Source organism: Monodon monoceros, unplaced genomic scaffold (assembly GCF_005190385.1).
Source record: "Monodon monoceros isolate NGI ecotype Baffin Bay Population unplaced genomic scaffold, NGI_Narwhal_1 Super_Scaffold_1, whole genome shotgun sequence".
In the NCBI taxonomy this organism is placed as follows: domain Eukaryota; kingdom Metazoa; phylum Chordata; class Mammalia; order Artiodactyla; family Monodontidae; genus Monodon; species Monodon monoceros.
This window is the reverse complement of record NW_021703765.1, coordinates 12,786,120-12,800,262: the sequence shown is the minus strand read 5'-3', so window position 1 is coordinate 12,800,262 and position 14,143 is coordinate 12,786,120. Positions and strand designations below refer to the sequence as shown.

The following is a 14,143-nucleotide window of genomic DNA, read 5'->3' as shown; positions in this document are numbered from 1 at the left end:
TGAGGCGGACGCGCGGGCCCGCCGCGGGGCCCCCCGCTGCCGCCGCCGCCGCCGCCGCCGCCACCCGGGGGGCTCAGGCAGCCTGTTGCTGGCGGATCGGCGGCGGGGGCGGGCATGCCGAGCGGCGGCGGCGGGCCCACGGCGGCGCTGCGCGAGCAGGAGCGGGTGTATGAGTGGTTCGGGCTGGTGCTGGGCTCGGCGCAGCGCCTGGAGTTCATGTGCGGGCTGCTGGACCTGTGCAACCCGCTGGAGCTGCGCTTCCTCGGCTCGTGCCTGGAGGACCTGGCGCGCAAGGACTACCACTACCTGCGCGACTCGGAGGCCAAGGCCAACGGTCTCTCGGACCCGGGGCCGCTGGCCGACTTCCGAGAGCCCGCAGTGCGCTCGCGCCTCATCGTCTACCTGGCGCTGCTGGGTTCTGAGAACCGTGAGGCCGCCGGCCGCCTGCACCGCCTCCTGCCCCAGGTGGACTCGGTGCTTAAGAGCCTGCGCGCGGCCCGGGGCGACGGCTCGCGGGGCGGCGCGGAGGACGAGCCCGGCGAGGACGGCGACAACGAGGAGGACGCCGAGAAGGACGGCTCCGGCCCGGAAGGCGGCGGCGCCGAGCCCCAGCCCTGCGGCGGGCTGGGCTTCAGGGCCCAGGAGGAACTGCTGCTGCTCTTCACCATGGCCTCGCTGCACCCGGCGTTCTCCTTCCACCAGCGGGTCACCCTGAGAGAGCACCTGGAGAGGCTCCGCGCCGCGCTCCGCGGGAGCCCCGAAGACGGGGAGGCGGAGCTGTGTAACTTTGCCGGCCCCAGGGCCCAGGTAAGGCGCGCCAGCCTCCCTACGCCCGCGGGGCGGTCACTGCCCCGGCGGCCTCCCCCGCCTGCCTTTCGGACGCCCCTTGACCGAGCCTCACCCCGGCGCAGGTGGCTCGGCATCCCCAGCCCAGGCTCGCAGCCCCAGACCACTAATCTGCGTTTTGCTGGGCCGCTCAGTTGCACTCCCCACTCCCCCGCCCCTACACACACGGGTACCCGCCATAACAGAATGCTCTAGAAGTCTCTTCCGTGCTGGAGTTGCCACGGAAAACATGGAGCTCTCAGCCCCGTCCCCCTCTCGGATGAAGGGTCTCGGGACCTTTCTGGCTTTGAGCATCTCGACGTGCTGGGAAAGGCGAAGCGCTAGGGGAGCCTGTGTATTGGCCGCAGTCAGCCCTGGGATGAGCTTTGCCTTTCCTGCCTTTTGGCGCTCTGGTCACACGTTGTAAAGCTCTGCCTTGCCCCTCGGTGAAGCGTCCTAAAGGTGCGCTCCCGGCGTGTGGCCCTGTCTTTGATACAGAGGGGCTCTTTTTGCTCAGTGTATGCCTGAGTTAGAGGGAGTCGTAGGGTCTTTGGCTCCTGCTCAGAGAACTTGATGTTCCCAGAAAAACGTCAGATGTGGAGACCCGCGAAATGACTCAAATTAGATAAGTCGTAGCGCTGGTTGTCTGGGTAAAGAAACCCCTCCTGGGGCGGTTGGTTATGCTCTTTGCCTCTGGCGTGTCCTAGTTTCTAACGGGTTTGAGTCGTGCTTACACATTTGAGTACGGGGATGTTTGTTGGTCCTTTACTGAGGCATAAGTGTTTTCTAAAAAGTTATAAACGCCAAAGTGTAGAAGACGAGAATTAAGATAAGTCATTTGTTGCAAACATTGAAGAAAATAATTTTATTTGGCCACGAAAGCAATTTAATAATAATCTAGGACCAATATAAAGTCCTTGAGCGTCACAATCTTATGGAGTAGTAGCTTTTATTTAGAGTAAAACCTGTACAGTAAGTTTATTTTCGTGGTTCACAACTATTTAAAAAGTATTTATTTGGATGCCGTGTTAACTTAGGTGATCTCCAGGATGGAAAGGGGGAGTTTTTTCACTCCTTGCTTGAAAGTTAATTAAACTTATATATCTGCTGACGTTCAATACCTTGGAATTTAAACTGGGCATTGTATTTCTCTAATGGCTGTGTGGACCCAGCACCCATAGAATCAAAGGAATTTGGGGGCTGGAAGGGATTTAGGGATAATCTAGGCTGAACCCCTCCTTTTTATAACGAGGCTTCTGTGAAGTGACTAACTCACATTTTAGGACATACTTTATCAAACTCAGATGTAGTAACGCTAGTATCCAGAATTTTCTTGGTGAGCTTGAAATATTTTCCAATGTCTACTACTAGCATGCAACTGTGTATACTGATGGTATAAGCCCATCAGATGGTATAAGTAGGCTGAAGGTACCACTCTTCAGCCTACTCACTAAAATAATTCCAAAAAAATCCTGCACCCATCATTAAATTTAGAGAAGCAAGTCTGAACTCAGAAGCAGTACTTATATATCTTTAAAAAAATTGTTTTCTTGTAATAGTATATATTGTAAAGATAACCTTAGAGTGTAGATATAATCAAAATGTCCCACAGTGGAGCAGTTTATATTATTCCATTCGTATCATTCCAACAAGGGTAACCGATTTCTGGTTTTAAAGCTGAGTCTTTTTTTTTTTTTTTCCCTTTAATATTTGCTTATAATGTGTTGGAACGTGACTAGACAAGGAGAGAGAAGCACGAAAACCACAGTAATGAAATTTTTATCGTGACTGCAGTGTGTGGCCTTTTCTGGCAACCAGTGAGTGCTGGGAAGAGTGGACAGAGTGAGGCTGGGCATCCTGCCATTAATTTCAGCACATCATTACTTCTCAGGCAGTGCCTTGTGCTGTGGCTATCAGTAGAAGTGGGGGAATAAATAATAGGGGATACACACACTACAGGTGACACTGAAAGCTATTTCTAGACGTTGGTGTTGTGATGAACTTTTTTTCTCCAGTAGTTGTTTAGGGTTACCGTAACAAGTCACTTACGTCTCACTAAATTGTTACTGCCCCACACTTTCTGCTTGTTGGCGTGGACTCTGAGGCCCTCAGCTGTGGCTTGTTCTGGCCTTGAAGACATTTCCGCGGATCTTATTGCTCCCGGGCTCTCTCTCTAGAGGCGGCAGATGGGGGTGGATTGATTTCAATCCCTGTTCACTGCAGTGCAACCCAGCTGTACCGCGGTCTTGCACCGTCGATGCACTAGGGGGAGGGAGGGCCCACCTCCGAGTCTGCAGGGAGGTGCCCGAGGCTCGCGCCCGAGGGCCGCGCGGTCACGCGCCGCCGCGGACCGGCGGACGGCGACTGGGGGCCGGTCCTGCGGGGCTCCTCCCCTCGCCCGCCCTGCAAGATGGCGGCCGCGCGCCTCCCACGTGACTGGCGCTGGGCCCGCCCCCGAGGGAGCGGGCTAAGGACGGGCCGCGCTTCCAAGGGGGTGTCCCTTAGGCCTTCGCTGCACGAGGCGGAGTTGCAGGATCAAGCGAAGAACCCTGTGGATTGCATGGTGCACTCTGGGAATGGCAAAGGGGAGTTCTTGTGGCAGCCTTTTTTGGCCCCGGAAGTAACCTTTCAGACCCATACTTGTAACTTCTTCATTGCTTAGGAATAATTGTATTTCTTCACTAGTGTCTTAAGCATCAGATATATTAAATGGATGAAGTAGAGCTAATCGTCTTTTAATTCTCTGTTAGGGTAAGGGTATACTAGCCATGACTTTTACGGGAAGTTTTAGGTTGCTTTGGCTGCAGCAAAGAATACAAACAGCTCACTTAATAAATGCCTTTGGGGAGAGGCTTTTAGAAGATCACAGTTAAGCAGTGATTATTTTAGTAGCAAATGGGAGCTATTGGGTATCCTCCTCCAGTTACTTACATTTTTCTCTGCAGTGGTTTTCTCAGGTAAGGAGAACTCAGGGAAAATCTCACTTATACCGTAAGTTAATATACCATTAATTTTTCTGCAAATTAACTAATGTAATATATATCATTTGTTTTTAATTACCTTTTGTGGGTTTTTTTTTATGGGATAGGGGACAGGAGGTGTGTTGTAGAGGCTATCAAAGCCTTGAAGAGTGATAGCCATGTTTAGTATAGCACTAGACTTGGAGGCTTAAATTCCAGCTCTGCCACTTGCTTTGTAATATTAACCAGGCCACTTAAATCCGTGAGCCTCACTCTGATCTGTAAAATGGGAATAATAACTTATTTTTAAGGTTATGGTGATTGAATTAAGGAGATATGATGCAAAATAATTCACATTGTCTTGAGTACAAATTCTTTGAGAATGATGTTCAGTGCGTTTTCTTTTCCACTAAGATACAGCCATCCAGATTGTTACATCAGTTGTTTTCAGGAGTAGGTTTTCTTTTCTTTTTTTTTTTTAACCTAATAGAAGTCTATACATAGTAGTATTTTCTGTATTCTCTATTACCATACCTCTAAATTGATTGGTGTTCAGGAAGGTTAAGTAATTAAGCTGGTGTATGAGACACATTTGGGGCAGTTTTGTTAATTCTTACATTGTAAAGATCTGGTATGCTACAGATAAGCCCAAAGGAAGCATTTCTCTGGGTCACAAATCATTAAAATATGTATTTTCCCCATATTGGATTTGGGGATGGGAATAGAGAAAATACATATTTTGAATTTGGGTTATCATGAACTCCCGTGCAACCATAATCTGCTTAAATCTTTTTCACATTTAGTTAGGATGATGTAAAGCTATTTTGCAGTTTTGTTAAGTTATGTAATTTTTTGTTTATTTCAGAGTGCAGCCTGGAATCCATGGATAACTAAACATTTTTATGCCTTTTTTTATAGAAGCTATTAAATTGGCTGATGTTTAAGCATATTTACTATTTTTGTTATTCTTGAGAAATATTAAGCTTAATTTTTTTTTTTTTTTTAAGAAAAGCAGAAAAAGCCTGAACTACCCTCAAAGCAGACTGAGTTTCACTTTTATCAACCGTGTTTTCCATTATGGAGGACTGTGTTGTCACAGCACTCCTTTTCTTCACAGAGAGCGCTTTGTTACACAAGCCGCCTTCATCCAGGCTGTGTAAACAGTCACTCCAGAAGGGAAGTGCCTAATCGGGTGTTTATGTTACAGGTGGCAGAGCTGCTGGGTGCTCGGTAGTCCGTTTCCTTCTGTTCTTCCTATGCTCCAGGGAACATTTGGCTTTAATGCCCTTCTAAATGTCTTAGTTCATTAGGCCTGTTTAATGCTCATTCAAGAAATCATTTGAGGTCAGGTTTAGGTTTTGAAGAGGTCATTTTTGCAAGTTATTTGGCCTTTCAAGTTTCAGACTGCCTAGTATTGAATAGGGATCTCATCACCATTTATTGCATGTAACTGCTGTGAAGATGAATGTGATAACGTACATGAAAATGCCTGGTAAACACGAGTGAGATAGGTCAACCCATCTGTCTGTTGATGGTTCCAAGAGTGGATAGCACAATTTGGTTGTAGTGGATGAACAGAAATACAAAAGCCTGAAGAGATGTTAGGGCTTGGGTTACAGAGGGCCTTGAAGGTCAGATGAAAGAAACTGTTTGCAGTGGGAGCAGGTGGAAATTTGTGTGTCTCCCTGAAATGTTCACTGTCACTTTAAATTCATATGTATGAAAAGAATGCATCACTGATTTGTAAAAAAAAAAAGATCTTCCAGACTCATCCAGTTTTCTCAATGCTACCATCATATTCCTAGTCACTCTGATTTGCTTGATAATCTTAATCCTCTCCACCCCTCATATGCTGAATCCCCCCTTTTCTCATCCTTGCTGACACCATTCTGTTTTGGGACTTTTACCTCTGATTCCCTTGCTTTCAGCCTTCCCACTTCTTACCTGTTGGATACCACTGCCAGATACATCTTCCTAAAGCAATATTTAATCATACCATGTTTTCTTACAGTGACTGATGGGACGTGGTCTCTACTAGGTCTTTGGACTCAAAATCTTTCTTCTGCTCCTTCCTCTCACGTCTGTTCTTTTATTCAAGGCTGACTCATGCCATCACCTCTTGCATGTTGTTCTCTGGAATTGTCCGTGTCGTAATCTTCTCCTAAGACTCTTCGCTGCCTATGCATTCCAGTAGCGTGTATATTCTGTGTTACAATTTCGCTACGTATCCTATGATTCTTTTTTTTTTCTTCTTTTACTTTGAGTTATTTTTAACTTAAAATCCAGGAGGGAAGGTCAATTTTATAAGTTCCCCAAAGACTCAGGCATCACGTCTCATTTTTTTGTCAACATTGCATATATTGTAAGTGTTCAGTCAAAATTTCCTATGCTTAGGATATTTCAAATATAGCTCTGAAAAATACCATTATGATTAATTGCTGTAAGACAAAGTGCATCAGGAAGTGATTTTTTTTGGTGGGGGGGGTTTGGTGAATTATCAGCTACTTTATGGTTACTTGCAGCCATGTAGTATAGGCACAGTTGTTTTGGAAGTAATAGAAGGAATTGTTCCTTTAGGTAGAAAGCATGGAACAGTATAGATTTGAACTGAAGCTTCAATGAGTGAATGCTGAATAGTTGTGCTTATTAATTATTCTTTCAAAATCAGGTCGTGTGTTATGTACAGCACTCCCTAAATTAACTAAGCTTTTGTGTGTAGGGGTGCATATTGGTGCAAACCTATGGGTGATGTTTTGATAGGATGGAGAAAGTCACAACTTACAAACTGTATTATTGTTTGGGTAATCGTAGTTACTGTCGCCCAGTGTTGACCTCTGATCCGTGATTTGCTTGAGGGGTGGTGGGAGCCAGATGTGGAATTGAGATAGTACCTTGCTTATGATCTGAAAGTTAAAAACTTTGGTCACTCAAGTGAGCAGTTTATAATCTAAGAATTGTGGGGTTTTTATGTTTCTTGTTAGGAACGTTTAAATTGGGAGCATTAGGAAGCATAATGTTCCCTCAGTATAACTGATTTTTGTTTTGGGTATCAAATGCTTGAAATTCTCTAGTGGTCCTGGAAGGAACAGCATGGTCGTGTGTCAGCCACAGTGCTGTGGTGTTTGGAGAAGACTTCCTCAGGAAAGAGATCAAACACTTACAGAGAGGGTGATGTTGAGTGGTTTTGTTAGTTTGGGGAAGGTGCCTGTTCTCCCAGTTGGTATTGAACACAAGTCCTAATGCAGTGTTTCCCAACACTAATAATTACTGACCTATAAGTCACTTTCTGTCAAGGATGCTTCATAAGCTTTATAAGCTACAATTTCCACATGGTCCCAGGAACATTTCTCCACTGGGGGTGAAGGCTGTGCTTCAGCTAGAAGTCCGTGCAGTGCCATTTGGCGGTCAGGCTCCTGAGCCCAGGCTCACCTCCTACCAAGATCCTTTGGTGTCTCCTGTGGGGTGGGGCTGTGTAGGAGAGGGCAGTTTGGTCATATACGGGCTAGGGAGGAGAAACACATCCTCGTTAGATCCTTTTGTACCCATGCTCATGGGTGCGTTCTTTTCAACTCACCCAAGAAACATTCTGGCAAAGTGGGGATTTAAAAATCTGGGGGCTGCTAGCCCAGGGATGTAGCAGCTCTTGTTCAGCCTCCTAATTCCAGGGTAAAAGAAGAGATCTTCCCCCTTCTGTGGTAAGAGAGCAGAAGGTTGGTAAAGGAAACAGTCGCTGATGTTAAAGAGGGGGCCACCCAAGCTTTGGTCTAGGCCAGAAGCCATTACCACTACTCCCTGCATTCTATACCTTTGTAGTCCAATACAGTTTATATTTTTTCACCAGTCCACCTATCAGCTGCAGATGGCGCCATTGAGGTTCAAAGAGCAGAAACACAAAGGGAGTTTCGTAAACATCACATCCAGGCTGGTTCTTGGGTAAAAACTGCTGCCCCCACTTCTTTCATTCTATACTCCCCTCATCCCCAGTAGGCTTTTGTATCAGTGTTCTTCTGCTAGATCTTCCCTAATTGTGCATCCTACAAGAGTGCATCCTAGAAAAGACGATGACATCGACAATTTTAATGTTTTTTATTTGTAATAAATTCAGAGTTCCCCAGAATACATAGAAAGTTACAGTGAATCAAGTTTCCCACTCCCATCTTTGTTTGATGCACCCAGTTCCAGGCCACTCCTGCTCTACACAGGTAGCCACTGTCAGTTCAGAGATGTCATGTTAGGAAGAATTTAACAGAGCCAGGTCTGGTCTGTGGGCTGTGATGGCAAAGTGTATACACGGATTCAGTACATAGTTTAGCACTTCCTCCCACATTCAATAACTAGAGTGCGCTTACCCGTGCTTTAACATAGTGAATTCTACCACACTCGTCTTGCTGAATCACCTTATTCGCACATTTCTAGTTAAACAGTAAATTACATAGGAAGTGAGTCCATGATCATAGCAGAAATCCGTACTGAAATCCATAGCAGAAATCCAAATGGCATACTGTTTCTAAGCTGCTGATTCATTGCTCCCTCCTTTCTGCACTGTTGGGTCAGTTTTGTTCTTTGCGGCATAATTTTAATACATTTACCATCCATGTTTCTTCTCACACCAGAACTTGCCTTTTATCAGATGCTATAGATTGATTCAAGGCATTTCTTTGGGTTGGGTTATACTGTTTCATTGAGTAAAAATGAGACAGATACCTGCTTCTCTACCACATCCTCTCAATTAAAGAGACAGACAATAATTCTTAAATTCGCCTCAGCTTCTTCCCTCTTCTTCTACCAAAAGAGATGAAATTTGACATCTCAGTAATGTTTCTAATAATGAATCATTTTCTGACATTCAAAGGAAGACTTTCTATGAATCTTGCTTAAATAATAGCATATGCTTTAGGTACAATCCTGGTTATTTAGAGAAGAGAATCTAAAACCTAGAACTGTAACAGATTACCCCAAAACTTAGTGGCTTAAAGCAACAGCCATTTTATTATTATTTCTCATAATTCTGTGGCCCAGGAATTTAGACAGGTAACTAACAGCAGGGGCGACTTGTCTCTACTCCAGGATGTCTGGAGACACAGCTGGGGACTGGGGGCATCTCTACCCCTCTCCTCTCTCTGCATGGTCTCTGGCATGGCAGCCTCAGGGGAATTGCACTCCTCACAGGCTGGCTCAGGACTCCAAGAGCAAGTGTTCCCAGAGGCCCAGCTGCAAGGCTTCTTATGACCTATCTATAGCCATCCAGGAACATCCCTTCCATCCCATCCTACTGGTCAGTCAGGTCTCTAAAGTCAGCCCAGATCCACGGGTTGGTAATTAGACCCACCTTTCAGTGGGAGGAGTATCAAAAGTATTTTTGGCTATCTTTCATCTACCACAAAAGCTTAATAAGGTGTTGTTGTTATATATACTAGTGTTAAATTCTAAGTCTGATTTGATGAGTGTAAAAACTTCTGAAGTTAGTAAAATTAGTAAAAAAAAAAAAAAAACTAAGAAATTCATTTTCTGCTTTTGTTTTTTGTTTCTTTCTTAGAAAGAATGTCTTGGTATTTTAAAATGTACAGTCCGCATCAAAGGACTAGAGGGAATGTGTAGAACATTGGCAGATGAGCTAAAATAAACCTACAGTTTGACCTTTGTTAAAGTAAAATGAGACCAGTGTGATCTTTGTTCTAATGATGTATTTTCAGAGAAGAATCTTTTTAGGACTGTCCAGTCACTTGACTATTTCACAAACTTTCTCCACATTTAAGAGATCTCAAGTATGTAATTGTGATGGCTCTACATGCGTGAAATTGAAATCTGAGCAATCTTTAGAATGAACGAGATATATTATGTGACATGTGGATTTGAGCTAACCAGGAGCACGCCATAGGTCAGAAAAAGCTTTACACACTCAAATGAGTTATAGAAAGGAGAAGGGCACACACATACCAATGCTCTTTTTGTTCCTGTGCATTCTTTTGCCGGCTTAGAATTCTTAAACTTCGTCTTCTTAATCCAAGCAGAGAAAATTCTCCCACTTTCCACTTGGTCCTGATTCTTTTTGTAAAATGCCAATTCTGGCATGTCATCTATATTGCATTTGCATGGGAATCTGAACTTAATAGAAAAAGTGGGCATAATTCCTTCCTGTACGATTCCATTGAACCAGTAGTTCTCAGATTTTATGGCACCTTCCTCTACGCAGAGCAAAGCACACGTGACAAGGAGAGGGGAAACGGCAGAACTGACCACCGTTCACGCTGGGACCAATAAACACCGTGATTCTGATCTCTGTAGCTCATGAGGCATTAAATTTTTGTTAAATTAATAAAATCTAAAATTTTATAGTTTCTAAATTGAGTCTAAATGATTTTATAGCTTTGGTACATGCTGAGACTTGGTGTTGGGAGGGGGCAGAAAACTTAATTAGTAGATATTTCATGGGTTGACGAACTTCAGTCCTTGGTCAAATACCGTTTTTCTGCCTATCTTATTAAACTAGGAGGCTTTTTACTTGGTTGTTAAATTGTGTTCTTTAAAGTAACTTCAGGCTTTAAAAATGTGATTTTGATTGTGAAGCAAACTACTTTCACACAATTGCTTCAATATAAAATTTGTGGAAACAACATGATAAAATTATTCTTCTTAATTTTTTATTGTGGTAAAATATAATAACAAAATTTGCTGTTTTAACCTTTTTTGAGCGTACAGTTCAGTGGCAGTAAGTACGTTCACACCGTTGTGCAACCATCACCACCATCCATCTCCAGAACTTTTCTTTTATCCCGCACTGAACCTCTGTATCCATTAAGCAGCTACCCCTCGTTCCCCTCTCTCTGAAGCCCCTGGTAGCCACCATTCTACCTTCTCCATGCATTTGACTACTCTAAGGTACCCCATATAAGTAGAATCATACAGTATTTGTCTTTTTGTGTCTGGCTTATTTCACTTAGCATAATGCCCTCAAGATTCATCCATGTGTCAATTTTGTTCCTTTTTAAGGCTGAGTAATGTTCAGTTGTATATATACCACATTTTGTTTATCTGTTCATCAGTGGACCTTTGAATTGTTTCCACCTTTTGGCTATTGTTCATAATGCTGCTATGAACATTGGAGTACTGATTATCTGCTTGAGCCTCTGCTTTCAGTTCTTTTGGGTATATACCTAGGAGTGGAATTGCTGGATCATATGATAATTTTATTTTTTTGAGGAACTGCTGTACTGTCTTCCACAGTGGCTGCACTGTTTTACACTCCCACCGGCAATGCACAAGGGCTCCGATTTCTCCACATCTTCACCAGTGCTTGTCCATTTTTTGCATAATAGCCATTCTGATGGGTATGAAGTGGTATCGCATTGTAGTTTTGCTTCGCATTTCCCTAATGAAAACTGTTGTTTCTTTTATATTTTGCATTCATTTATATTTAAAGGTGTTATTTTTAATTCATGAACTACATATGAACAGTGTGGAAAATACTCTCTATAAAATGGTTGACCTATTAAGCTAAACTTCCAGTTTACACAAGTATTTGAGAGGATTACAGTGCTTTATTTATATTGATTTTTGAAGTATTTACAGCAATTTTAGGCCAATGTGGTTGTATTACTTTGTAGTAAATGATTATATGGTTTGGGTTAGGAAATACATGATTTTGTTATTGTTAGAAGAATTCCTGTATCCACTTTTTTTTTATTCAGTAATATTGAAAGTTGGTGAATGCCATTCAAAAGTTGGATGTTGACTTAAGAGGTCGGTGCTCTCCTTCTTAAGTGTTTCTGTGTAGACAGTCTTTATTTCCTTGGGTTTCTAGAACAAGACATACTATAAGGCTGAAGCTTTGCTCCCAAGAGTATCTATTATGATGCCTTATTCCTAGAAATAGAGGTGTCAACTGGCAACCTACACTCATTGACAGGCCAGAATGAATGATGAGACTATAGAACAAAATATACTTTTTTAACTTCTTTATTGGAGTATAATTGCTTTACAATGGCGTGTTAGTTTCTGCTGTATAACAAAGTGAATCAGCTATACATATACATATATCCCCATATCCCCTCCCTCTTGCGTCTCCCTATCCCACCTTCCCTATCCCACCCCTCTAGGTTGTCACAAAGCACCGAGCTGATCTCCCTGTGCTATGTGGCTGCTTCCCACTAGCTATCTTGTTTTACATTTGGTAGTGTATATATGTCCATGCCACTCTCTCACTTCGTCCCAGCTTACCCTTCTGCTTCCCCGTGTCCTCAAGTCCATTCTCTATGTCTGTGTCTTTAAATTAGGATTCTTGGAAAGTTTAGGGTCTTCTGTTTACTTCATTTCTCTATACAGTTCAAAAAATTAATGTATATTATTTATTGCAGATTTGCAAAATTGTAATTGGTTCCTGTAACTGAGATAATTTGGGTCTGAGTAGTGTTTTGAGATTCTGAACATAAAGGGGAGGATAAGGTGTGAGTTGTGATAAAGAACTGTGTTAAAGCTGTTTTAATTTTTGGCTTACCCAGTGGGTTAGAGTAACAATATATACAAGACAATACTTGAATTCTGAGAGCTGTGTGTAAGATTAGCATGCTCTTCATTACTCCAAGTAGCAGTTCTGGGGTGAAACTTACCTCTAGTTCACTAATGGTAGCGATTGGCTGAGCAAATTCAGATTTAGAGCACCTGGTTGCTATTAGATGGTTTAACATTAATAGTAAGGTCATTGTCCACACACATTCTTGTTTAGAATTGTGTATTGATGATACTTTTTCCTAACAAAGCGTCTTGTTAGACTGTCACTAAGACCAAGTAATGAATAAAAATTGCACAATTATATAAAAAATACAAATACCCTTACATCTGGCGAATAGCATAAAGGGTACCATCTTTTTATATTTATTTCTTCGATCCTGGTTCACTTAGGTAAAGAATTGACATCATTGGCAGTTCTGAATAGCAGTTTGCAAGGTGTCCCAGGAAACTGGGACAGTAAATAATGGATAGAATATTGCCATTAAATGAAGATAAATATTGATACTTCTTTCCCCACTGCTCTGACACTGTACCTTTCTGCTCTTAATGTGTAATCACCTATTTTATCTCTAAAAATTGCTATTAAAATTATTGCTATTAAAAGTAGGACTTTAATCTGGTTTATTTTTGTGGCATTCACTATTCTTAGTCTCTGATATAGATTAACATGTGCCCCTCTTTCTCCTCTAGAATGACTCCGCTCATGGTGATTATATGCAAAGTAATGAGGCCAGTTTAATGGAACAAGCCCCAATACCTCATGATGGACTTACTGTGGCACCTCATAGAACCCAGCGAGAAGGTATGCTGTATTTTTCCTAAACTTTAAAACATCTGTACACGAAAAGATTGCAGAGTGCTACTGACATTGGTTAACTCACTCCTCTTTCTCCTTTTTGAAGTAGAGAAATCCTACAGGTCCTGGGTTTAGCTCAAATGCCAGCCCTCCCACTTCTTGACTCTGTGTCTGGGCTCTGGCTCTGCAGCCCCTGGCCTGTCCCAGCCCATGCTTACATGGTTCTGCCTTGTGGTCCCTTGTCTTAAATCTGATTGCATACTTCTGGAGGACAAAGACCTTAACATACTCCCAGAGTATTAGCATAGTGCTTTATCTGTAGAACGTGCTCAGTGTCTATTGAAGAAATTAATTTTACAGAAGTTCACTGCAAGAGAGTGAAGAAATTCCTTACAAGCCCGTCCTTCCTGCAGTAATGCAGTTTTCAGGGGGACTGGGTGGAGGAGTGAAAGGACATTGCCACCTGAAAAGAAATGAGTTCAGATATTCTCTTCTCCTCACATCTGGGGAGTCCGTTAACCTGTATTGAGGGAAATTTGAAATGGCAAATGTAGACTGCCACCTGGGTGGTCTTGGAAAGGTGAAGGATGTACAGTTAGCATCACACTCAGTTATAACAGCTTTGAATTGATGTCGTTTTGCTTCCTTTTAATTCCAGTAATAATCCTTTCGTGTAATGAATTTTTCCTCACGGAGGAAAAATAGGTGTGAATGTTTAATGTTTAGAAAATGTTTACAGAATTACCACTTCTATTCAAGACTATTAAACTACTCGAATCATGAATGAACTGCTTCAGCCAGGCTCAGTGAGCCTACCAGTAACCTAGAGCAGAGTTTGGTTTTGCCGTGAAGGTCCTTTTTTTAAAAAAAGTAAAGATATTAAAAAAAAAAAACATAAAGACTACATCAAAAAGGTAACAATTAACTGTAATGTACTCATAGATGGTTTTTCCTTTATTCTTAATTTGTAAACAAATGTACACAGTCCATGCTTTTCAGTTTTAATTTATGAGGGTTAGGGGATCTCCCGTTATCAGCCATTCCTCACCACATA

The 14,143-nt window shown here is 42.7% G+C and overlaps 1 protein-coding gene across 2 annotated transcripts in view; it reads left to right on the top strand.

Moving 5' to 3' along the window:
• Positions 1 to 11: 11 nt before the first annotated feature.
• The window catches only part of ZCCHC2 (zinc finger CCHC-type containing 2), a 51,475-nt gene continuing 37,343 nt past the window's right edge, over positions 12 to 14,143 (top strand). For both annotated transcript variants that reach the window (XR_003794292.1, XM_029227289.1), the window contains exons 1-2: positions 12 to 807; positions 12,984 to 13,095. Coding sequence is in view for 1 of the 2 variants with exons in the window: in XM_029227289.1 (XP_029083122.1) it covers positions 115 to 807; positions 12,984 to 13,095 (805 nt within the window). In the remaining variant the exon portion in view is untranslated. The remainder of the gene's footprint in view (positions 808 to 12,983; positions 13,096 to 14,143) is intronic.